Source organism: Solenopsis invicta, chromosome 15 (genome assembly GCF_016802725.1).
Source record: "Solenopsis invicta isolate M01_SB chromosome 15, UNIL_Sinv_3.0, whole genome shotgun sequence".
Classification (NCBI taxonomy): domain Eukaryota; kingdom Metazoa; phylum Arthropoda; class Insecta; order Hymenoptera; family Formicidae; genus Solenopsis; species Solenopsis invicta.
Genome location: NC_052678.1, coordinates 6,952,182 through 6,978,976, shown reverse-complemented (window position 1 = coordinate 6,978,976; position 26,795 = coordinate 6,952,182). Strand labels below are relative to the sequence as shown.

Genomic DNA, 26,795 nt, shown 5'->3' with positions numbered 1-26,795 from the left:
TCGTCGGAGAAACGTTGGTCCGCGTGTCGTCGCGACGCGAGCGGGGAGAGAGATGGGGGAGGTGGCAAGAGGGAGATAGAGACGTGGTAGGGGTCGGCGCGCGTCTCGGGAGCGCGGATCCGCGAGACGGTATATACCGGTACACGATGACTCGCCGCGGCAAATACGCGCCACGCCATTTCACGGGAGGAGAAGAGTGTGTCACAGTCGCGGTTTATTACACGGCCTGAGCCCGTGCGCGCATCATCGTCGCCGTCGCCACCGCAGTCGCTTACGTAAGTCGTCGCATTTGATGCGATACGATTTAGGCGGGACTCGAAGGAGGTTGGAAAACGCCAGCGGCTAGTACTCCGATACATCGAACGCGATACACAATTGTATCTCGAGCACGGTGAAGAGACACGCTCGACGAGGATCCTAGGGATCGTGGCGACGGGGAACTCGAATGCCACCGTTTCGCGAGATCGTACCGTGGCACGGTGATCGACGACGGCTCTCCTATGTCAACACGACGACGACGCAGCAACGTGGGGACAGCGTGGGTCCCGCCGTCGAGGACGCTCGCCGGGATAACCGGGTTGCCACTATCGTCGACCAAGAGCCGTGCCTACGTCCGTGTTCCGAAGTACTCCGACTGGACCCCGACGGCGGAGGATGCAATCGCGTGCGCCTAAATCGCCGCGTGGACCTCGAGTGATATGTACGTACTCGAATCTTGTATCGCGCGCGCGACGTACCGTGAATCCGCGTGTGACAGCAGCAGAGCTGCGTGAGAGGAACCTTCGAAATTTCCCGCGCGACGATAAGCGCGCGGCAACATCCGGACGGCGAGGCGTTAATGACATTTAAAAAAGAGACAGCGGCGAGAATCGCTGCGCACGTTCGAACGCTTACATCGCGCGGCGATTTGTAACTCGCGAAGAGAGAAGAAAAAAAAAATATCACGATTTCGCTGGTCGTCGACGTGTCGCGAGTCGCATCCGACTGTAGTTTCCAGAGTCCATGGTTCCGGTCACGTGATCGCGGGAACTTGCGGCGTACCTTCGCGAGGGGAGCGCAATTCGCCCGATCACTCGGCAGTTCGGCCATCTACGAAACTTACGTACTCCGTGCTCGTTGATGCTGGTGGCGAGGTAACCGCTCGCAGGTTTTCGGAACACGCGCCGGCTGCAGCAGCAACGCGCGCGCACGTTGTTGTACGTACACGCGTACATGCGGACTGGCGCGAACGCGGGATAACAATACGCATACACGCGCACTCTCTTCCGCTACTACCACCATCTCTCGCTCGTCGTCGTTTCGTGGTGCCGCTCATCGCGGGGCCCTCGCATCGCGAGCTTTTCCGCGGCTTTTTTCCCGTCCTGGCACGTGCTCGTACGCGCGCGCGCGCGCACGTTGCTACACGCGCGGGTGTGTGCTGCTGCCGTTGTTGTTGTTGTTGTATGTCACGCGGTGTGCGGTGCTCTCGCGACAAGTGCCGGCCGAGACTCCGTTCGTTGCACGCGGCTGAAGATGGAGAACACGACGTGTCCGACAAGCGTGCTGGATAGCGTGAGCGTGCCCGGCCTGATGATGCTGCTCGCCACGTTGATCGCCGGCGGGATCATCCTCGTCATCTGCTACGCCATGAATCGGCGGTCGCGTTCCCGCCAGGATTCGCAAAAAAGTAAGCATCCCTTCAGTCATCCCCCCAGCGTTAGTAGCCGCCCCTCCCCCTTCCTCCCTCTCGCGGCTGTGGAATCGCGCACGCACGCATGCACGCGATACTTGGCGCCTGCCGAGCGGAAACCGGTCTGTTATTAAATGTCCCACACTGGCGGCGCGCTGCACGCTCCGGGTGCTGCTGGCTTGTCAATCACGTTTCTCTTCCTTCCGTCAGCATCCGCGGCTCGCGCGTTCTCGCGCCAATTTCGACGCGTTTTCCCTCGCGGCGAATTTATCTGTTTCTTGCAAACTCCTACTTTCGTCTCTTTCTCTTTCTCTTTCTCTGAGAAATAAGATCGTAAACTTTTACTCGGATAAAAAATTGGCAGTAAAAGTTTTGCCGTAAGAAATATCGAGTGGAAGATTTACGATTGGACCGAAAAACATGAAAGGAGACGCGATAAAAGAAAAAAAACGAAAGTAGACGTGAGTCACGAAGAGTCACAGACCGGGTTTTTTTTTTTTTTTTTTTTAGATGTTTTGATGATCATTTTGTTACGGGCACTTTTTATATTGAGAAAAAAAAATGATTGCACTACCAAATTTAACTATAAATTTATTATCCATTTCGGTGTCAACTGTATATTAGTGTTTATAGTTGTTTTAACTATGCAAATTATAATTTTTAATTATTGTAACACTACGTGAATAATAGGACTGATAAGTTAATTTCTTTTAATTAAATTAAATTTAATGATTTATAAAATTAATTTAGTTATATGAACAAAACACTGTGAAAACAAAAATTACATGAATACAAACAAAAAACTGAATAATTTAGCTTCATAAAATCATTCATTTTTAATTTAATGTGAATAATGCTTTTCCAAATTAATTTTTAATTTATATTAATTTTGAGAAGAGCATTATTCATATTAAATTAAAAATAAATAATTTTTTAATGTTAGATTATTCAAAATAGTTGTAATATGAATCGTGCAACAAATTTTTGATATTTTATTTATAAATTAAATTTGTATAAAATGACAAAGAAACGAGGGGGAATTCACAACCCAAAATTTTGTACACCAATGCCGATTTTTGGCATTGCTGTAAAACACTGCCGACATTTTTGTACACTGCCGAGAATGCTTATTGTTAGTCAATGCCTACAATCCCGTCAATCCTATATTAAAATTAAGGCAATGCCATGCAATTATGAACACTACCGCGTGCCCATTATCATACGCCAATGCCTGCCCAAGAATTCTAAAGCTTTCCCGAAGTATTCAAAAATTTTTGTGCTCAACCCCATGATCGAAAAACCGACTCTGAAGTGAGCTCACCACTCCCCAACCACTGACGACAATGCCGTCAATATTATAGGTCACTGCTTACTTTTTTCGGCAGTCCACTGCCGAAATTTTGTACACCAATGCCGGCTGTGAATTTCCCCTCGCAAAGAAATATTGTTTTTTATATAGAAATATAATTTTTTCTTCTTTTAATTTTTTTTCTTTTATATAGATAAATTTAAAAAAAATTATTAACAATGAAATTTTAGATTCTGAATAATAAATTAAATTAAAATATTAAATATCTTAAGAGTCACCCGTTGAATTTTTACGGATCAAAATTTATTACAACTAATTAGATGCTGATATTAAATCATGCCTTACAATCATAATATGCTGATTAGTAAATTTTTAATAACTGCTTACGTTTCGATCATCTTTAGATCCTCTTCTGCGTCGTTTATAATAGACTCAAACTTTTAGCCGTAAGAAATTGGCCAATAATATTTATAGAAGAATAAGCAATTATGTTTAACCAATTTCGTACTACTTAAGACTTTATTGTAAACGATGCATTCAGTGCACAACTGTTAATGCTTACTTCACCGAAAATCATCGACTCCACTTTTTTTCTTCTCGACTCGTTCTCTTATTTCACAATGCCATATAATTTTGCATAGATAAAATAATATGGAAAATATATTCAATTTTAATATATTAATAAGTTGATATATTATTAATTTATTAAAATTGAAAATATTTTTTTTTACCCGATTTTTTCCCTTGTCAATTATTATATCTATTGAATTTATTATTGCATTTTATTATTATTATTTAGTTTTTATTCTTTACTATATTAGTTTTAATTTGATACTAATATTTGATATTGTTTTTTCTGTGCGTAATTAAAATCTAGACGTAAGAGATAGCATCTATGATTGGACATTTTTTTATCAAATCGAAAGAGAGAGAGAGAGAGAAGAAATAAAAATAAAGAGAATAAATGCTTAAGAATCAAGAAATTTAGATCACTATTGAGTGATTTGTATGTTTAATATTCTACATCTATTAACCGAACACGATCAATCTTAGATGTCAGTATTTGTTGGTACTGATAGCATTCTTGACCGTGTAAAATCTCTTATTGCTAATAAGAATTTACACGGTCAGTAATGCTGTCAGTACCTACAAATGCCGACATCAAAGATGGATCGTTTTCGGTTAGTTTTACTAGCGTAACGAAAAGCGTTTGATTCTTTTGTCCAAACTTTTAACACAGTCCTCTAGTTAAGGTAAAAGCGTATGCAGGTATCAAACTTATAGGGTCACTGCACCAGTAAATGATCAAATGAGAAATTGGACCAGTCAATGAATAAACATAAAATAACTTAATACAATTACATTTTCAAATAAAAAAAATTACATTTTAATAAAATCTGCATGAAAATTAGATTTCAACAATATTAATTAATTTTGCAGTTTATTATTTTAATAGTTTTTCTAAACAGTTATTTATTGGCGATTGTTCAGCGACTGGTGCAGCAGCGACCCTATATGCCCATTTTCCGCTTCTGCAAATCGGCAGGAGGCCCTTCAGAAAACTTACATTTTATTTCATACTGAACAAGAGAAAAATATGTATCCGATTCTGTGTAAGTTTCATTAAATGTCGGTCGTGATCAAGAAGCGTTAGAGGAAACGGCATGTTTCTTCGCGTCATAACAAAATACATATATTACAAAAAAGAAACAGAAAATCGCTACGCTCAGACGATGCGCTGCCGCAAAAATGATAAAGTTTCTTCCCGATAAAATTCTCTGGAGATCGCACGGTCGGCCGGACGCATCGTTGATTCGCGTCGCGGGTTTCCCGTTAGTTCCTGCGATTAAGCGCGTGTCCTGTTTATCTTTTTATCTTTGATATCTCTCTTTTATTTCGCAAAAATGAAGCCGCAAAGCGACAGAAGTCGTAGAAGCGCCTTCCCGCGCGAAACCCCTCGCGTTTCGATAAATGCGCGCGACTACGGTTTCCGTTAGTCGAGGTGTCGGTCCCGTTAACGTACGCGTGAAATTCGCGTGACGATGCCGCGGCGTGCGGACGATCGCAAGCGGAAGACTCGTGGTATAATCGCAGACACGGTGCGACGGTACGCGTGCTTGCGTGCGTTTCGCATCGGTACCAGCCGGCTCGGTGCTAGTAATGTCACCGGGGCCATTTAAAATGGTGTTTAGAGGTGACGCAAAGTTGTTGCATTTAGACCGCTGCGCTTTGCAACCTAGGATCCAAATCTAAAAATAGAACAGAGCTATGAAACTCGGAGCACGCGTGCAGGAATTTATTGCATCTCTGCCGTTAATTTGTTGTCTCACACTCGAGCTTGTTCTCGTAATCCTTTCAGTAAAATTGAAGACGCTGATATCTTTTTATTTTAATCTGTTTTGAGAATTTTTGCCAATATAAGCTTTCGCACGTTATTTCTTCATGAAAACCTGTATATACTTTAAAGTTGTATATATGTATGACATTTCTCAAACAAAAGAAAATTATGAAAAAATTATAGATTGTTTTATATTGCATTTGAAAGTAGTAGAAAAAATTTGGCGACGATTATCTATCTGGATAAAAAGTTACTTTGATAAAAAGTAGATATGTGCTTTAATGAAAATATAATTAATAATGAAATAAGAAATAATTAAAAAAATCTGAATTTTTTTATTTAAGTACCTTAAATATTTAATATGATTTATGTAAAGTTTCATTGTGATGGAGATGTCAGTTTTGTAAAAAAAAAACTAAATTTATTTGTTTAGCTATTTACAAAATAACTAAATAGACAATCACAATAAAATTTTGTATAATTTATTTTGAACACTTATAGTGCTTATAAAAAAGAATTTTTTTTAATGTAAAAAGTAATTTAGTTCTTAATAACAGATAGAGTAAACAAATTATAAAAATGTAATCTTATTCACTTTACTTCGCGATGACCATATGTCCGATATATTCTTAATGTTTTAATTATTGGCTTAATTAAATCAGCTTAATTATTTTAGTTTAATAAAGCTTTATATACAGAATATTTCTTTTGTTTGTGGATAATGATCATAAACATAAATAAGAACTATTTTCATTAAAGAATTATTATTTTATAATATTATCTAATCGTACATGAAAATATGACTCTCAAGAGTAATTCTCTTAATCCTCCCATTTGCATTGTAGCCATATGGCTCAAAGTTATGAAATAAAATAGTATAATATCTGTATTTTTTATCTTATCTTATCTGTGAATATATTGGTTCCTTTTAAATCTTGTACAAGCGGGCCTAACACAAATTTATATGATGGCACGTATTTATAAACTTGGTAAACAGAGTATTCATAACAAATACGAACGGGTATCTCTTAAATATGAGACGCGAATTTCTTAAATGTATGAATGAAAGGGTTAAATCAGAAAGCTGGAAAGTCATGATTATGAAAAATTTTCAGTCAGTTTGAATTTTCTTCGAATTTATGAATGAAACGTTACATCGCGGACATACGCAGAACGTCAATCAAATTTTTGGCTCAATAACAATAACTCGCTGTGCCAATTGTGGGGAGGGCGGATTAACATTAACTGAGGATTTTGCATTTATTTTACGATATCGAGAATAATAAAAAAAAAACTTTTTGAAAAGAGAGTTCAACAAACTTTTACAACATCAGATTAAATCCTTTAGGCTTTGCGGACCATGAGGAGCAGAATCAAGAATATTATATAAGTGCTTGTATGCAATAAGATTGCTTATATATAATAAGACAAAAAACGTAAATTTCCACGTAAATTTTTTTATTCAAGTCATTCTGTTTATATTGATGTAAATGTCCGTGGACTGTAGTTTATTGACCTTTGCCCTTGAACGTTGCACGTCAAATGACATGCGTCATTCATCGTTACGTGTTATTTTTATATGTCTTGTTTCTTATTTTACTTTATCGTTCGGACGACTGTTATGCACGAACAATGCCCGCGAATGAAACTCCGTACGATAATTTTCTCGCAAACGATGCGCAGTAAGGAACGGCGTAATTTAATCGCATGCGGAACGTGCGGAGAAAAGGGAAGGGATGACATTGTGTGCCTCGCGATGATTTTCTTCCATTTCTTCAACGTAAAGAGAAAGGCCTGTTGCATGTGTATCGAATCGTTCGAAGGGGGAAGACAAAGACGCTGCGAGAGAGAATACGCATCTTCCAGCGAGAGACGTAAGACAGAATATATTAAACAAAAACATAGAATATCATTTTATTTTATTTTTTTTATTTTGTTTTTTATTTTAATTTTAGTTTTGTTTTTAGTTTTGATTTTTAATTTTGTATTATTTATTGTTGCGCATTCTAGATTTTATTCTAGATTGCATCGACAAGGGAATTTGTTATACTAAAAAACGAAATATGTAAAGTTCTTTTGTGATTTTTGTTTTCAAAGAATATACTCGAAATTCGCGTTTACGGATTTTTATGCGATTCAAGAATATTTCAAGAATGCGATTCAAGATTATTTCAAGAATGCGATTCAAGATAATTTCGTTTTAAAGAATATTTCGATTTTTCTTTTCTAAATAATTTATGATCTTATATAAGCTTCTTTGTATTTAAGAGAAAGAAAGCCGAAAGAAAATTTCTTATTTTTTCCATTCTCTTTATAATATATGTAAATTTACCTGACATAGACTAATGTTCTGTGGAAAAAAAAGAGCAAAATCTTTAAACGCAAATATTTCAATTTCCTCTTTCTAAATGATTTACGATCTTATATACGCGTCCTCGTATTTAAAACAAAGAAAGCTGAAAGAAAATTTCTTATTTTCTCCATTCTTTTTATAATATACGGAATTTTACATGGCATGGACCAATGCTCTGTGGGAAAAAAGAGCAAAATCTATAAACACGAATTTTAGGAGACACACGAGAGGCTAAGTAACGATTCGCGTACGCGTGCAAAACGCGAGTTTTCGTAGCGCTTATATTATGCACATTAATTCTAGCATACTCATTGTTCCGTTTTATTACATGACATAACGTTTTTATCACGTTATAATTGCACAATTATATCGTCGTACGCACGCTTTGACATTCGCAGAAGTCACGCAAGTCACGCAAAAATTTTTGTTCACGTGCGTTTGCAACAGGTGTTTGAATTAATTATCTATCTAAGGCTTAAGACAGTCATGCCAATTATAAAGCGACTTATTATAAAATAAGCGCTGATATCATTTCATCACGATTTTACCGTTTAACTTAAATGTATCTCTTCATCTGCTTTTCGCCATTGTCGAGTTGAACATTGACAAAAATAAATGTAATAATTAGATTTGGAAAGATCTAGAAAGATCTCTTAAATGTATACAGTTTATTTAAAGTGTTAATATTAAACAAATTTCCAAATTTTATTTACTTTGTAAAAACTATATATTTTGTACTTCCTCGATAATATTCTTGATTTTCAATATTAATGATTAAGAAATATTTATTAGGACCGGATATACGAAAAATTTTTATATTTACAGCAAAGCACATATTTTAATTATTAATATAGACTTTTCTCGATGGAGGGTAGATGCAAGAGACAGAGTACTGCTTGCTAGAATTCGAAACAGCATAAGATCCTCATTAACTTCTCTACGGAGTTATGCTGGTAGGAAAAGAATGGCCACATGCAGGGAAAAAGAAATTAACGGACTTGCCTAACAATGAGCGTAGAAATTTCCAGAAGCAATGGTCAAAATATTTAGGCTGCAGCTACCGTAAATGACCTTCTACTGGTCTCGGGCTGGTCCCTTTATAGGTTCATTGTACGTTCTAAGTTTTCATTCACAGCTCAAATTTTTGCTCGGGATTTTTCTAGAAGAAAAAATTTCTCTTTGAAAAATAAACTGCATTCGGTATTTTATAAATTTATAACTTTCAGAGTAATCCCGTTCGCAAAGCCGAATCTATCGCTTGGCGGTTGCATCGCGCGGGTGGCGGGGGGGGAGGGAAGAACGAGATTGCATATATATATATTCCGATCGGGCGGCATCCTAGCATGCGCTTCGCTCGCGACGATATAAATAAACTGCGTATACGTGGACGTATCGCGTGCGTGCACGTCGATCTCAGACGGCGACGAGAGGAACGTTCAGGGACATAGCGTAACGAAAGGACTACGTGGGCGGAATGCATAAGCAGCGCGTATTCCCGTTGTTAAAATTTTGGAGCGCGACCTTGCTTACTTCAGTGGCAAGTCCTCGTTCGTCTCACGCGGCCTCGGGTAATCATGCTTTACAATCGCAAACCTGTGACATGCACATGTACGATACACTTGGGTCGTATGGTATTGGTTAATGAGTTTTTTTCCTACATTTTGCGATTTATAATTTTATATTTTTATATTTTTATTTTCGAAAGAATGTATATGCCGTAGGCATCGAACGTTATAAATCTGACTTCCAGGCAAGATAATCAACAAGAAAGTAAAATTACAAGTGTACTTTATTGATCGAGAGGTTTAAATTACGTGTTTGCGGATTACTCATATTAAATTCATTATACGTTTAATACGTAATTAAAAGAAAATATTGCAGAAAAATGTTTCTTATTTGAAAGATATTTAATCGTTGAAATACGTCGAATAATAAATTGTCATCGCATTACGAAAGAATATTACTGTTTTTCAAATAACATTCTATGCATGGTAGAAAGACAAGGGTAATCTCTTGCGAATCGTAATGACGACCAGCTACCGTAAGTGACTTTCTACTGGCCTTGAGCTGATCCCTTCATAAAGTCATTGTACCGTTTTAAGTTTTCATTCACAGCCCAAATTTTTGCTTAGGATTTTTCTAGAAGAAAAAATTTCTCTTTGAAAAATGAACTGCTATTTTATAATTTATTAAAAAGCTGTATCTTGCTTACGCTATCATACGTCACATTAAGCGGGAAATTGAACTGTTCTTACAATGGGCATATTGCAACATGCGATACAATTGACACCGCGTAAGGGCCAGTTTTACAATCTTCGGTTAACTTAATCGATTGATTTTTCTATCGGAATTAATCAATCGCATTTGTCGTTAAGTAGAATTGACATGAAATAACCAATCACGGTTGACACGTAACCGGTCAGTTAAATTAACCAGAGGTTGTGAACTGGCCCTAAGACAGTGAATCACTTTAAGTTTCTTTATTAATAAACCTTAAAGGGGCGGAGAAATGTTGCTCCTTTATGGGATGGAGTGGGGGTTCTTTGTCTATGAACCTTTGTCCATGAAATAGTACCTGAAAGGTTACTCGAAATGCCTAATGCTCGAAAATTTTCGATTACTGCGACAGTTCGACCGGCATCTTAGTCACGAACGGATCGTTCTTCGAGACCTAAACGGCAAAGTAAAAGTAGCATCGGCACGAAAATTAGATTGAAAGTTACCAATTTAATTCCGATTTTAAATTGGATAACACTTTTGTCGTGTTTATTAAATCGCAGTGTTTGAATATTATCAAAATGTGTTTCACATGTGCATCGGAGTGTGCATCTATCTTGCCACTGGAAACTTTCCTCTACGTGATGCAGAACCCGTTCATGCACCAATACTATTATGAAACAGTAGCAATAAGACATCAACTTTTGCAGTATAAAAGTAAGATTTTTTGCAACAAATTTTTTATCTTCCAAGCATCATAATTTGTATAGTATTTTTGGAAAAAAAGAGGTTTTTTTTGTTCAAAGTTACTTCAAGCGTCAGAAAATATTTAACTACAAAATAAGGTTTTTGAGTAAAAAAAATTGCGTTTTTACAAAGTATAAAGGTAATATTTTTTGCAACAAATTTTTTATCTTCCAAGCGTCATAATTTGTATAGTATTTTTTGAAAAAAAAAAAAAAGTTTTTTTCCAAAGTTACTTTAAGCATCAGAAAATATTTAACTACAAAATAAGGTTTTTGAGTAAAAAAAATTGCGTTTTTACAAAGTATAAAGGTAATATTTTTTGCAACAAATTTTTTATCTTCCAAGCGTCATAATTTGTATAGTGCTTTTTGAAAAAAGAGGTTTTTTTGTTCAAAGTTACTTTAAGCATGAGAAAATATTTAACTACAAAATACGATTTTTGAGTAAAAAGTTTGTGCGTTTGTTCGTTAATAAGAGGCGGAGAAACGTTGCTCCATTATCGGTGGAGTGGGGGTTCTTTGTTAGTGAACCTTTGCTGAAATTTTACCTGAAAGGTTGTTCGAAAATTTTTTAATTACTACGACAGTTTGACCGGCATCTTAGTCACGGGCGGATCGTTCTTGAGACCTAAACGGCAAAGTATAAGTAACATCGGCACGAAAATTAGATTGAAAGTTACCAATTTAATTCCGATTTTAAATTGGATAACACTTTTGTCGTGTTTATTAAATCGCAGTGTTTGAATATTATCAAAATGTGTTTCACATGTGCATCGGAGTGTGCATCTATCTTGCCACTGGAAACTTTCTTCTATGTGATGCAGAACCCGTTCATGCACCAATACTATTATGAAACAGTAGCAATAAGACATCAACTTTTGCAGTATAAAAGTAAGATTTTTTGCAACAAATTTTTTATCTTCCAAGCATCATAATTTGTATAGTATTTTTGGAAAAAAAGAGATTTTTTTTGTTTAAAGTTACTTCAAGCGTCAGAAAATATTTAACTACAAAATAAGGTTTTTGGTTAAAAAAAAATTGCGTTTTCACAAAGTTTCCCGCATTTTGGATAATTTTAAGCTTTATATTCGAGTTCAACAGATCGAATAACATAAAGATAAACTGTTTTTACGCAATCAGCTCATAGACAAATTTTGACCCTGAATAGCCATCGTTCTTTATTGTATATGAATCTTATTTTAATAACGTTATTCCATTTCTTTCAACTTAGATCTTTATTTTCAAAATATTCAGCACAAACAATTAAAATCAAATGACTATAAAGATGAGCTTGTTTTAATAATTTGTAATTAAACCGGCTCGTCTTCTAGGTATCTAATGCGGGAAAAGACAAATCATAAAAATATAAAAATAGTTATAGCTTCGAGGCAATAGAAAATATCTTGGATTCCATTGGGATGGAAAATTTGCAGAATTCCGCGTGATGGGAAATTTCCAGGATTCCGTACAATTTTCATAATTCACAATCCGTTTTCCACGAGTGCACATAGACGGCATTATCCGAGAGAAAATTGTTCGAGGAAAGAGGAAAAAAAATGCTAAAATCTCGATCGCTTATATTTTTCCGTAATTACGAGATCGTACGCCGCATTCTTCTTTTATTTAAATAATTCAACGTCTTATCAAGTTTTTCCTGTCAAAAGTGATATTCTTGGAGTATTTGTTAAGCAGATGTATCGCAAAACATGTAGATCGCGCGAATAACTTAATATCATTGCGCAATCAACAAATTAATACCGTGTTTATGCTCGAAGTATACGCGCGCGAATTGTCTGACAAATATGACGGAAAACATCGATGATGTTGCATTATCGTACGATTTGCGCAAACAGCGATTGCCTTATCACACGAATAGTATTGAGTATTTGAGATTATATATAATACAAATAGTAATAATATTCATTATTTACGATATTTATTTGTAAAGATGTGTTAAATTTCACGCGATTGTGATTGCATAATTTGGTGACCGATGATGCATACAGCATCGTCACATACTTCTATTAAAGTTTTTCATTTTATGCCGTTACGAAAAGACAAGGCATGACCGCGTTAATAAAATGGAATTACAATAAGCAGCAAACAATTTAACGAAATACTTTCAATCATCCGCGCTTATAATTATAAAGTAATATTATGAGATGATAAAACCGGTTCTGTAACATAGCTATTTAATTGCTATCATGACTTTGTAGAATTACGAGACGACGTAATAGTCCGTTTATTTTATAGCTTCTATACAACTTCTTGTATTTCTAATATTTTTAACAGGTTAATTTTACTATGTATAGAACGTAAGTTACGAAAGTTTAATGTTGCCCAATGACTTTGCAACCGCTCATTTCTAAATATCTTTTATATTTTATAATATAAAAACATATATTTTAAATATTTTTGCGTGACGAAATTGCGATGCTCATTACGATGCATTCAAAAATTACGTATAACTACTTTTATGATGTCTTTCAGTATTTTTAGTCCTATATACTTATTTATGATGCAGTGAGCGAATGGCAAATGTGCATTGTTCTTTTATAGCAGAATATTTTATTTCTTGATGCTCTGTTGTTATTGGAAAGAATATCTGCTTAATGCATATGTAGTATGTACATACGCTACGTGTTGTAATTACATGCAGTTATGTCATTAAAAAATTGATATTACAAGCGTAACATAAAATTTGATGGATAACATGTGCCTTGCGAATATTTTTAAAATTGAAATTACGTATTTGATAATTTTGAGAATAATATTTTAGCAAACAGACATAAATAATTGATTAGCAATCAGACATAAAATAATCTATACTTTTTCAAATATCAAGATCTACATAAATAGGTGAAATTAAAGAGAATTGTCTCAATTCAATAAAATCATAGCGAAATAAAATAATGTCGATAAAGAGTCGACACTGTATATTCGCATGCATAGCAGTACATTAATCATTAAAAAATAATATATAAAAATAAATAACCGTTTTTTGTATAGTACAATACAAATAAGTAATCGCAAATGATAAATTTATGACTCACCGTTAAATACAAATTAGCTTTATTGTTGAACCAATTAACATAATTGAATCAAATTCCAACAAGTTAAAAATTCAAAGTAGGTACATTGAAAGAACGATTTTGTTGAAAATACAGATATGAAAATAATTGTTGGATTATTAAAATAATTACATTGCATTATTTAATAATGGAAGAGATGAAGAATCGAAAGGATTATCGATTTTTCAGAGGATTGTCTTTTCAGATTTTGAGTCCATTATAATCTCAACTCGGGTCTACTACAGGCTAGTTTTATGTTCTAAGTCCCCCCCCCCCTTTTTTACGGGGAAATCTATCATGGGGAAATCCATCCATCCCCCCACTCTTGGGAAAGAGGGGAAAGTTATGTCAGATTCCCTTACAAACTCAGTTTAGATCATAATGATCGTTCCTATATTAGCTGTAAGTTACAATGTCCGACTTATCTTTTCTTACTTATTATTTCAGTTTATTGTCTTCGATTTTATCTCACGCAAATCCTAAAGTAAAGTTTCGACTTGAAATTGCGGGATTGCAATTCGCTCGGACTCGGAGTACTAATCTTTATTACATTTTACGTTATAGCGGAAGAATGTTACGAGGGCAGAAATGAAATTCGTCCAGCATCAGAATCGCTCATGCTCATCCCATCATCGCCACCGGTATCAATGCAACCTCGTGAGTTCGGCAATAAACGCGCGAAGAACAAGAAACGTCGAGAAGCTCATCAAGAACGAGTTCATCCTTGGATGATGGGCACTCTGAAGGGACACACCGGGCTGGTAAGCGACATGGACTTTTCCAGCAACGGCAGATATCTAGCGAGCTGTGCCGACGGTACGTACTCCAAACGAATAATTTAAAAAAAAAAAAGGAAACGTTTGCTAGCTTCGCTCGCGTAACTCTAATCGATGACATAATACACTTGGAGGATGTTACATCACGGAAATTATTCGCGACATTCATAGTGTCACCCGGAAGCTGACACGTAAAGAATTCACTTCGGGGCAATCTATCTTATTTGGCAAAATTTACATTAATGTTTGTTATTTTTAATGTCGTATATTACTTTTTCATAAGAGCAGATAATAAAGATTTATTTTTTTAATTGCAACGTGCACAGTTGGAAAATTTGTGTTAAACTTAACATATATTACATGTCTAGTCAAATTTTTGTGTTAATTATTTTAAAAAGTAAATAATTTTCAAGTTTGAATATGTATATGTATAAAAAAAATTTGGGACATGTAGGAAGATTATAGTTACGGTGTCGTCGTAAGAGTTACGTTACAGCGAGAGAAAGCTATCTTCTATTTTTAATTCATATCGATTTGTCAATGTAACGATCCACACGACGCGAGGACAGAGTAAATCACGCGCGACTAACAACTTAAACGTGCAAATCAAGTAAATCCATTTTTATACGCCGGACGTGTGTATTGTGATAATTCGTGTGTAGATAACTAGCTCGTATTTAGATGCTAGCGGCATAGTATCGCCCTTCTCTTTCTTTCTTTCTTAGCTGATTTTCCATTTTGCAAACCGCACTTCTCACTTTTACAAACTTCTCGTGATTTAGCATCGATCGATGAAGTCTTCTCTCGTGTATAGGGTCGTTGCACCAGTCGCTGCACAGTCGCCAGTAAATGACTGTTTAGAAAAACTATTAAAATAATAAGACTTCAAAATAATCAATTGCAGAAATTAATTGATATTGTTAAAATCTAATTTTTATGAAGATTTTATTAAAATGTAATTCTTTTTATTTGAAAATATAATTGTGTATTAAGTTATTTTATATTTGTTCATTGACTGATGGTGCAATGACCCTGTATCATTCGTAACAGTTTTTTTCCCCCAAATAATTCCACCGTTTTTTTTTTGTTTTGTGAACGATTTATAGTTCCTCCTTTAGAAATGAGGATTTCTTGTTTCTGTTTGTCTTCGTTTTGCATAGAGTAAAACGTAGTACGTGAGTCAGAGACAGATAATAACAAGAAATCCTCGTTTCTCAAGGAAGAACTACGGATACGATCGTTACTTTAATCTGATTATTGTGGAGGATGTAGTGTATCTTTGATCAATACTAATGCCGACATCTCGTAAAAGAGGAATATTTTATCTCTACCGACAATTGTACGTTTAAGCAACGTGAATAGCCGACATACATTTTACAGAGTAAATTATGAAGTTTCGAGTTAGATACCATGCCGCTAAAGGTAGATAGGAAAAAAATACCATATTGCGGAAAAAGGATAATCTAATAACGCCCAGATATGAAATATCGATTAAATTTTTACCATTAGATAAGAATACTCTGTTAGATTGCAAATGAAGATCGCGATGAACGGATTTCGTCTGGCATATTAGAAAAAAAATTCAGTGAGTCATCGAGGAAACGCGTAATGATCTATCGATATACAAAATTTTGTTATCTTCGTAATACGCATTACAATTTTTTTTTCTTCCTTTGTCGTTTAAAGCGTTCAATTTGGATAAGATACGATAAGATGCGAGACGCACATCAACTGCGATGCGTAAATTCGTGATTCCGTTTAACCCCGCCCACAATTTGCGAACTTCCTTTTGATCTTTGAGCTTCTTTTGCTTCTTTGTTCTTAAATTCATTTTTCTAGAGGTTGTATTGAAAGGGACCCGGACCGAAAGGTTTTTCCAAATTAAAATTTTGCCTGAATTTTAAAATGTACTACCTGAAGGGGGGTATGACCTGAAAGGCAGTAGTACATTTTAAAATGTCTATTTTTCTCTTCACGTACACACATACACAGTTTACTAGAATAAATATAGAAAACAGTCTTTTTTTTATTTTAAATTCGTCTCCTCACGCGAGTAACAATAACTATAAAAAAAAACGTTAAAAAAATAATAATTTTTAGTTTCCGTTTTAAACTGTAAAATTCAGCTACAAAAAAAAACATCTATGTATAGATTAAAAACAAGAAAAAAAACTAAGCCGATAATAATTTTATATGTCGGCATTATAAACTTTATTGAATTTGGTTTCAATTTCGATTCATGTAAAAAAAAAATTATAAATTTTCGATTTCGATTCCGATTCGGTTCGGATCCCTGGTTGAAGGCAACTTTCGGCTTGATTTTCGTGTAGACGCCTACCATCTCCACTTCGGCAACGAGATGCCGGATATGTTTAACAATAAATAAAACGGGCGTCTCGCTTCTCTTTTGTCTCTTTGTCGTAGCGGTCGTACCGACAAAATGTTTCAGTAGAGAAATCAGTTCCATCGCATGATACCGCTGCTCAGAGCATTGCATGCCATAATCACGTGACGTTGTCATCCGATAGCTTATTGCCGAAATGCGAGCGATAAGGTAGGGATAGCGGGCATGTTCGACACGAAAATCAGAATGAAAAAGTTGCGATTAACGCCGACCACTGGTCTAAATAATTCAGTTCATCAGCACTGACAAACGCGCGAATAAATCGAAGATTTTATTCCGCAATTACTATTATTATTATAATTCGTTTTAGCAGGTTAAAAATCTGATTTGGTTACGTAAAAGCGAAAAGAATTAAATAACATGAATATATATTTGTCACTTATTTCTTTTTTTATATTATTGTTTCGGTGAATAAAATGCGAATAAAATTTGCGGCGCCGCACGAATAGATTAAATTGAATCACGAGACAGTCGAATCGGTTCGGTGCGGTAGGTATACAGTCTGGCGCGACTATTAGGTATATCTATGTGTATCTAGGTATTTACTTTGCATGAAGAAACATCGCGGTCGCGTAAGCGTGGAAAAATCGACAAGCTTGATCATTAACATTATCTCATTGCCGGGAATTGCCCCACTTTTGCATGAAAAGAAGTAAAGTCCAGATCAAAATTGGAAAAACTGGACTTTTGGGAAGATAGTTCGTTCCTAGGCAATTTTAGTGACATTATTATTAACGAAAATATGTTATAAATCATTATTTATGTGACGACATTTTTGTATTATAATATAACTAATATTTCTTAATTTATTGTTAGAGGAGCATATCACTGACACGTACCAGTCACCTAAATCGTATCAATTTTTTTCTTACAAACTTTTAAAAAAATACGATGCAATTTTTCATCAACTAATTATAGCTGATAATAATTTAGCATTTTATTCTGCATGCTTATGTTTTTATAAAAGTAGATTTATTGTACAATATTTTATATTTATATTATTACAAAATTATTACAATTATTATATAAAATTGAAATAATTTAATAAAATTTATTATACATTTTTAAATCATATCAAGCAGAAACATTATTCGATAATTGGAAATTTGATGACTCTTGTTTATTTATTTATCATTTGTTTATCATGCTGTAATATGATGCAGTGTTTATGTAGTTATAAAATGATAAATATGCCCGGTCTATATTCGATAAACGAAATATTAAATATGAATTCCCGTATCGAATTCACTAATCGTTTTATTATATTATTATGTATGAATATTTTTTATTTTATTTTGTGATTGTTATAATAATATATATATAAATCTTTCCAACCAAATATTTTATTATTTTAATTCGTAAATTCACTATTTTCAAAGGAGATATGCTTTTGGAAACCGACAGATACGATTTAGGAGATTGCTTGTTTTATCACTCGTATCTTTTACATTACGCCATAAAAAGGATCATGAAAGATATAAAATAACAAATGTTAACTTGTTCTCGGCGAAAGGTTAAGGAGTAGGTACCTTAAATATCAATTGACGTCCAATTTCACAATATTAACTTGCAAATCATTAGTATCAAACAAGAAAGTATTAGTACAATTTTGGCAACTCTCTCTTATACGTTTATTAGTTCTTTTGCATACGATCATATGTTACACTGATTATTTCATTGCGACACGAGATTCTATAACGGAGTATCACGACGATGTTATCTGGGATTATCCAGCTCCCAGACTCGTCGCACGGATACATCAACAGATACGCTCTAGATATATACGCGAACGAAGCTAGATAACAAAAAGTCACGCGTCAATAAATAACAGTATAATAATCAGACCGCATAATAAATCAGCTTCCTGGTCGAATAATCGACAGTTATTAAATTAGCTACAAATTCCAACGGGCTGTCATTAATTTCTCGTCTGCGGCAGCACTGATCGCACTGCACGGTCTCTCATTAGTCAGACTCCAATTCGAGCGTCTCTCTTGGGCTACCGGAATTGCTGGTCGGCGTCATTCATTTCGCGTCATAATCCGTTCGACGGAAATTATCGCGGGAATCCTCGCGCGGTTCCCGCGTCCGCGTAACGACTTAGTCACGCTTCGTCGGAAAGTTGTACCGGGTTTCCTCGAACGAATGAGAGAGAGAGAGAGAGAGAGGAGCGGAGTGATTCTATTAAATGACGCAACGGTACATATTGGAACGACGCCGTCATACTGCATTCCGTTAGCCGAGCAACAAGCGATTCCCTCTTATGTCCGCTTCTTCCCATCTGTATGTGCACGTCTCCGCCTGCCTCTGTCTCTCCTTCCGTTTGCTCTCGCGGGCCTGTCCTCGGCTCGCTCTTACCCGTTTGGGCGCGCAGTTGGCTCAAATTCAATTGCCGATATCCCGCTTGTGCGACGAAAACTTTCGGCGCGTTTCGGCGTTACTCGCAAATCTACGTTTTATCCTCTATCGACACGTGGCTAAATCTGATCTCGCGTGACTTCGGATGACGTCTCCGAAGAGGTATCTGCGATGGAAGCTTACGAGCCGAAATCTCGAATTTTTAAAGAATTTTGCGGGGAAGTCAAGTAAGTAAAAATACTGCGAGAAATTGAATCGATATACAATTAAGATGTATACGGGATTATCAATCATATTGCTGTATTTCTAAATAATTCAAACGGCCAGCGTTGCATGCGACTTAGCTTTTGCTTTCCTGGAAAATCCGAAGTCAGGCAGTCCGGAAATTTGAATATATTTTTATAACGAAGCCCCGAGAAAAATTTTATGAATATTCAAATACTTTTTGCTATTAGGTTGACGCAAAAGATTCGTCACATTTGTTAAATAAACTTGGAAACTTAATTTTAACAAAATTAAAATGTAAAATTGGTACTGTTTTATTATTCTTTGTGTTTAATTTATTTAGACAGAACTTTTGTAATATCCTTTTTCCAACTGTTTTACGATACGAAGATCTATAATTCCTTTGATGGAAAAATCAGAGAACTTCAGCATCAGCCCAATACTTTCTCCGCAAGAAACGCATCGCTTCTTGGAAAGTCACGTTTAAAATAAACTTGAGGATAATTTTTACATTCGACAATAGGTGTGGAAACGATATAAAGCACAATCTGCGTACGCACAGGACGCATTAAATATCTGTCATTGTAAATCCCATCGGTCATGATATACTTTTTCGAGCGCGTTATACCTGGCATTTGCGAATAGGGGCTCCGTACGCGCGATACTTGCTTCGCGAGATGTAGTATTCCTCCATCGGCCACTATGCGGGGCGACCATATGCAACCGAGCTATTTTTATCTCGACGAGCGTCCAAACATGCGAACGACGCGCAAATTTATCGCGAGGACGTGACTGAGGCGGCTGACCGGCGAAAAGTAACACACGTCACGTCCTTTCTTTTCATCGGTTATAGTAATTAGCGAAAGTCGCGTGTTGAGCGCCTCATCGAGCTTACCTCCGGTTATTTTTACAACTATCTCGAGAGACAGCTTAATTGTCTCCTCTCGCGGCGGATTGTTTCTCTCTTCTCTCCCGATTAGCAATCAGAGCGCGAAGCGACGTTAGCGCGAATCGTGATGGCGATTGAATGAAATAATCGCATCGAATTAGACATCCGCTCGAAGCGAGGCGATTGTCGGGAGGAGTTGGTAGAAGATCGCTTCTCCCTAAAGAAAGTCTCTCGTTTGACTCGCGTTTGTGTGAGCGACGACACGTTAGAATGATTGTAAAGCCTCTGTGCAGATTTAATCTTTTACAATATCCGTTCTACATGTCTTACAAACGGCCTGCGTGCACCTCAGCGTGGAGAATTACATTTTTCTCTGTGGGATTCTTATCGGAGGAAGCTTCAAAATTGCGTCTTTAGGATGAAGAAACAATAGGAAACGAATCGATTACTCATCGCTTCAGGTAACTGAAGCATACGTAAAACGCAGCTGTCGCTTGTGCCATGCGAGCGAGCGCTCTTTCGAATAAAAAGCCGAGTCCCTCCTCGCGATTTCTCTGTTCTCGAACGCGCCGCCGCGTGTCGCGGATCACGCATCGTTCCCTCTCGCAGCGGAAGCCGGCGTACTTTCCGTAAATTTCAGGATTCCCCTTCCCTCCGTTCGGGGCGGAAATATCGCGGTGCGTCAACGCGTTCGCACAACGAGATAACACGGGCTGCGAATGAAAACAACGCGCCGCCGCGTGGCCGTACTCGCGCGCGTCTTCCAGAAATTAAATCGCGAACGCGTACTCGTCGTCGCGGAGGCGACAGTCAGCCAGATGGTTTTCTCTCGCTATGATCTGCCTCGCGCTGCGAATCGCCGCGCCTACGAATCGAGTGGCGCGAACAAGTCGCGAGTGCCGCTGAGCGACGTATCCAACAGCACGTGGACGAGATGTGGGTGGCACGAACGGCTGCGTACGTGACGTTTCTTTTTCTCTCTCTCTATCTCTCTACCTTCCTCCAGATTTTTATTTGGATTCGATCTAACCCTTTACGTTTACCCTACCTCTACTTTGTACACCAAGTGTTGTCATCTCTACTAACGTACTTCCGGCCATGTTATCATTGCCTTTGTCTTCGCGGAGTCTGGACAACAAAAGTCCAACAGGTGTCCTATCCACATCTAGGAACACGTTAATCCCATCTTTTGTTCTCAGTATTTCTTAGAGCTGCGCACAAAAGAAGTTTCTCTAAACTTCTTCGATTAAAATTCGATTAAAATATATTCACCCCATCTATTGGTTATTCATTGGTTGCACCTCTTCTAGTTCTTCGCTTTTAAGACCATCGCGCGTAAAAAACGTTTTAGTCGTAATCGTAAGATTGTAAGCATGTCGACCAATCATAGTCGAGCATTTTAAAATGTAAGATGTATTTTTGATCGATTTGTTTATGGACTTACGGTTACGATTAACTTTTTTTTTTTTTTACGTGCGACGGCCTTTACACTCGTTCTTTCACCACGTAGTTCGTTTCCGTCCAATTGTCGCCTATTATGAGAGTAATCTGACCGACGTTTGAAGGATTTCACGAACGTCCTTCTATCGCGCGATAGCTTATTTATCGGATAATCGCGTGTCGAATTTCGCATGCTTTTTTCCGTATACACCCACGATGAACGAAATAATGTCAGTCTTTATCGGTTCTGTTTGTTGTACGAACGCGTCACCGCGAGACGAAAAAGGCCGAGGCAATTTTTGGGTCAAGAACTCGCGACGCGGTCGCCGCCCGCAGCACACCATTTACTTTTTTGCCGAAAATCTACATTCTTCTTCGCACAAAGCGAAAACCTCTTTGTGATTTTAATTACAAAGGTATACGCGCCGCGCGGATTATCATAAGATCACATGAATAAATTTTGTGAATTCTTATCTGTCTTTTCTCAAAAGGAATGCAAACGGCGGTTTTTGCTTAACGATTTCGATTTCTCTCAGGACCAAAATCTCGCGAGAGCACCTTGAACCATTAGACATCGGATTTGCTTGTCTCTTCACATTGTGCCAGCCATATTTGTATCGAATATTAACAGAGATTTCTTCATTTATTAGAATAAGTAAAGAAAGAAAGAAAGAGAAAGATAGAGAAGGGTCAAATTTGCATGCGCGTGTAGAAGTGTGTGTGTGTGGACATGTTTAGCAATGTAGAACTGCGAAGAGTAACTTACGTTATATTTGTTTGTTCCTATGAAATAAAGATGAGAGCTTGCGAGAGACGAGAAAACATATCCAGTCCTCCGGGCAGTACCATATGTATAAGAAAAAAGAGTCCAAGAAGAAGACATCGTCGTCGCTGCAAGCTGACTGCAAAGAATCGCAGTGTTCCCCACGTCGCGAAGATAAAGAGTCAGGGAAAGCGTCCAGGAGCAGGAATCGGTTTCAACACGTCAACGTGTCGGAGGAGCCTTCGTCTCACGAGGTGTTCACCAGCGACACGTCCAGCAATGACGATGTCCCGGACGAGAATCAACAACTACTACTGCCGTTTCTGAGCAACATACCTGCCTATCTGGCACCCTCGATAAGCGAATACACGCTGTCGCCGAAGGAATTGTTCGAGCATGGTTACCCCATTGAATCAGTTTTCTGTCCGGGTTACGTGGTGATAAAGAGTGTACCGTATCCGTCGGGTCCCAAGATTGAGAGTGACAGCGGCCAATACAGCAATTCCAGCTCGTCCGACAATTCCGAACAGGAGAGCTCGTCCGATAACGAGAAGAACTTCTACAATGGAAACAGTCCCGACATACAGAAAAATCATGATAAGAACAGCGCCGAAAATGGGGAAAGGTGCGATAGCGACAGCAGTTCCGACAACGAGAAGAGTTCGGACGATAAGAAGAGCTGCGACAGCGAGAGCAGCTCCGACAATGAGAAAAGCCGGAAGAGCTCTGAAAATGAAGACAGCTATGACAGTGGGAGCCATTCCGGCAGTGAGAACAGCCCATGCGGCAAGAGGTGTTCCGAACACGAGAAGAGCTGCGACAGGGAGGGCAGTTCAAACAAGGAGAGCTCCGACGACGAGAGCAGTTTTGACATTGAGAAGAGCCTAGACAGGGACGAATCTGGCATAGATGGCAACACAGGGTTTCTGGAGAGAACATGCGCCAGATGCCGAAAGATCTTCTACACCGATCAGAACGGCGAGTATATGCACGTAGAGCGTTGCGTCTACCACTGTGGCAAGCTGTTTCACCGCGCGATCGACAACAGCTGGTACCATACGTGCTGCAACGGGTCTAGATTTTCGCGCGGCTGCGCCGAATGGAATACGCACGTATGGACCGGCCTAGTCCCCGGAATCAACGGGCCTTTCGCGGATTATGTGCACACCGTGCCGTCCCCGGTGTTCCAACACGACAACAATTACGGCATCTACGCGATGGATTGTGAGATGTGCTTCACACTGCATGGTCTGGAGCTCGCTAGAGTCACCGTCGTTGACTTGTACGGTCAAGTTGTATACGACACGCTCGTCAAGCCGAGCTCTGAGATCATCGACTATAACACGAAATTCAGCGGTATCACGGAGGAACTCATGCTGAACGTCACCAAGACTCTTTCAGAAGTGCAGCATGACTTGCTGAATTTCATCTACGCCGAAACGATTCTGATGGGCCACGGTCTCGGGAACGATCTCAGGGCGTTACGCATGATCCACAAGAACGTCGTCGACACTAGTGTGTTGTACCCGCATCATTTCGGTTTGCCGTATCGAAACGGCCTCAAGAGTATAGCGCGCAGGGTGCTCAACCGGAGGATACAGGAAGAGACGCACAACTCCATCGAGGATGCCTTTGTCGTGGTGGACCTAGTGTTGCAAAAAGCCCATGACGATTGGCAGCGTCTCTTGTCCGGTAGATAAAATCGTCGCGTCGAAACAGGACTCGTCTACGTAAGAGAGAACTTACTTGCTAGAAGGATTCGCGGTGAGATCATGAAGCGCGTGCTATTGAAAAATTATTTATATGAGAATTGAGAACGGACCGCGCTTTTTCCTATAGTGTTCCAAGGGTGAATTCTGTGATATTACACATATAGTGCAATGCGTTCCTTACGTGCGTTCCTGCGTCCGCTTTTGGTGATAAGGGATGCGATTGTAATCACGCACACAATACATAACACAGACGTAACACACAGCGCGGATGTAATTGACGATCATCAACGGAGAAGTTTTACAACGGACTACAACTTGCGGTCGAACATTTCTCGATGACTTGAAATTTGTACTATTTTTCACTCTTTGTACTACTTTCCATACTACTCTATACTATTCTACTATACGCTACTATTGCTATGTATGCTATATGCTTTTACCTGACTACTATCGATCTGACTTTTTATCTTAAAACTTTATCTCGAACTTGCTAATTTCTATTTTCGAATTGAACGACGATCGATTATTGATTGAGCTCTTTATAATTCAGACTATTAGTTACGTTCGACTACTATTAATTAATCGGAGCATTAATTTAAATTTATTCAATTTCATCACTCCCCGGTATGCATTTTTTTGTATATGTATATTCGTATGTGTTTTGTATTGTATATACGTAATTTTCATAGCGTTTTATATATACTTTGTACATATTATATCGTCATTGGATCGCATTTTTGTATTCGCAAAAATATGTGTATTCGTGAAAATCTACGTATTTAAGAAGGATACGTATGCCTTCATTATTTAGTGTAATGTATCACTTCACGCATTCATCCTATATCATGCCTACGATCCGTCATCAAGCATACGTCATTCGACATCAACCTTTTTTTTCCCCGCGGGTAGAACGAGCGACGTCATTCATGCTGGTGGGTAAGTGCCTCTCATTTTGATTTTCATTGATGATTCGCATTTAAATTCCGCTTGAGATGACACCGTGAGACAACAGATTACGAGTCAAACGAAATTACGATGCCGATCATTTTGTTAACGTGGCTCGCCAACTTCAAAAAGTAAAAGAAAAATACTTGACTCGTATACTTTATAACTTAATTAACTTAAATTAATTAGTTTCATTCTCCGATTAAAATTTTCTCGTTTAATCACACTGGCGAAAAATTGATTCAAATTTATTAAGAGTCAAAAAGGCTCGTCTATTGCTTGTCTTTACGAATTGCAGGTTTTGTGCAAATAGACGCAGCGGCATAGAAGGACGCGCAAAATTATGCGTGCATATCAACTTTATATTGTTGTTCAACTTTATATTCTTGTTATCAGCTGCAAGGTTTTCTCTTTATACGTGCTACCAAGTGCGATCTTACGGCACAAACAAAGTTGCGAGCCACGTACTGTTATCATGCGTATCGGCACGTGTGTGATACACGCGTGTAGCTTTATGTCAGTTTTCGATGACACTCGGTGAATCGTCATAATTGTATCGACATTCGCGCGTATAATAATAGACATGTACCAATTATACTTTCATATGAGAAACTGCCAGCGCTTTTATTGATAATCCTCATCGCATGTAATCATCTCATTTCACTTCATAATCATATAATGGCGGAATTGTCTTTATCGATAACGTATGTAATATTTAAGTGTAAATGTACCGCACCTACTTATAAGCAACGCGGAGTTTTGGCCGATTTTATAACGATAGTATTATACCTTGTACAATATATATTTATATATATTTTTCTATCCTCGCGTATCGTAATTTTGTACATAAGTAGCAATTAGCGACGAGTAAAATTACTTTCAGCGCTTTGTTTCCTCTTTTTTTTTGTGATTTCAATATGAAAACGAGACGGCGGAATAAATTTCGTGAATCTAAAGAGAAACAGCGGCTAGAGAAAAAAAAATTGAGGTCAGTAAGTTTTACTCATCGCCATCAATTTTAAAGCTTGACGGACAATTAGTGTAACGTGATTGAATGACGAAAAGTGAAGCAAAAAGGTAAAGTTGCGCTTTCGCGCCAACTAATTATGATCTCACTACAGATTTCGCGCAAAATCGTGCGTGATAACGCGCATTATGATTTTACCAGTAATCCCGATGTAACCGCAGTTTAATCATACAAATCTTACAAGAATGTCAATTTGGTGAAGATCAGGGAAGTCCCATTGGACACTCAACCTGGTCAAGTGCAATTGATAATTTTAATATCATAATATTCACAATTCATAATATTAAAATTATCATTTATAGAATTTATAATATTTTAACGTTACAAATTTCAATAATTTTTCCAGTGATGTACAGTGATAAGTTTTAAAATAAGATAATTTTAAGACTTTTAAAATCGAAGGCGAAGAGTATCCCGCAAAATGTTTACGGGAAGAGTGTCCAACGAATTTTTTCCCTTTTCAGGATTAAAGACATACATTGTCATACAAAACGTAAATATATGTTGATTATGAAATATATAGCGTTTCTGTGTGCTTTTATTTGGAATATCT

The 26,795-nt window shown here is 37.6% G+C and overlaps 1 protein-coding gene and 1 long non-coding RNA gene across 5 annotated transcripts in view; one reads left to right on the top strand and one right to left on the bottom strand.

The window, feature by feature from the left end:
• The window catches only part of LOC113004672, a 46,756-nt gene that overhangs the window by 2,360 nt on the left and 17,601 nt on the right, over window positions 1–26,795 (bottom strand). The gene's annotated exons all lie outside the window — the stretch shown is intronic.
• Window positions 1,026–26,762, top strand: LOC113002627. Of its 4 annotated transcripts, none has more exons than XM_011165812.3 (3): window positions 1,026–1,666; window positions 14,268–14,519; window positions 22,592–26,754. In XM_011165812.3, exons 1-3 carry the CDS (start codon window positions 1,513–1,515, stop codon window positions 24,256–24,258), a joined length of 2,073 nt encoding a protein of 690 aa, XP_011164114.1. In that variant the 5' UTR covers window positions 1,026–1,512; the 3' UTR covers window positions 24,259–26,754. The 4 variants fall into 4 exon arrangements, with proteins under 4 accessions (XP_011164114.1, XP_025994532.2, XP_039313649.1 ...); XM_026138747.2 differs by lacking the exon at window positions 1,026–1,666 and adding an exon at window positions 6,050–7,190 and having other exon boundaries at window positions 22,592–26,762; XM_039457715.1 differs by lacking the exons at window positions 1,026–1,666; window positions 14,268–14,519 and adding an exon at window positions 17,970–19,468 and having other exon boundaries at window positions 22,592–26,762.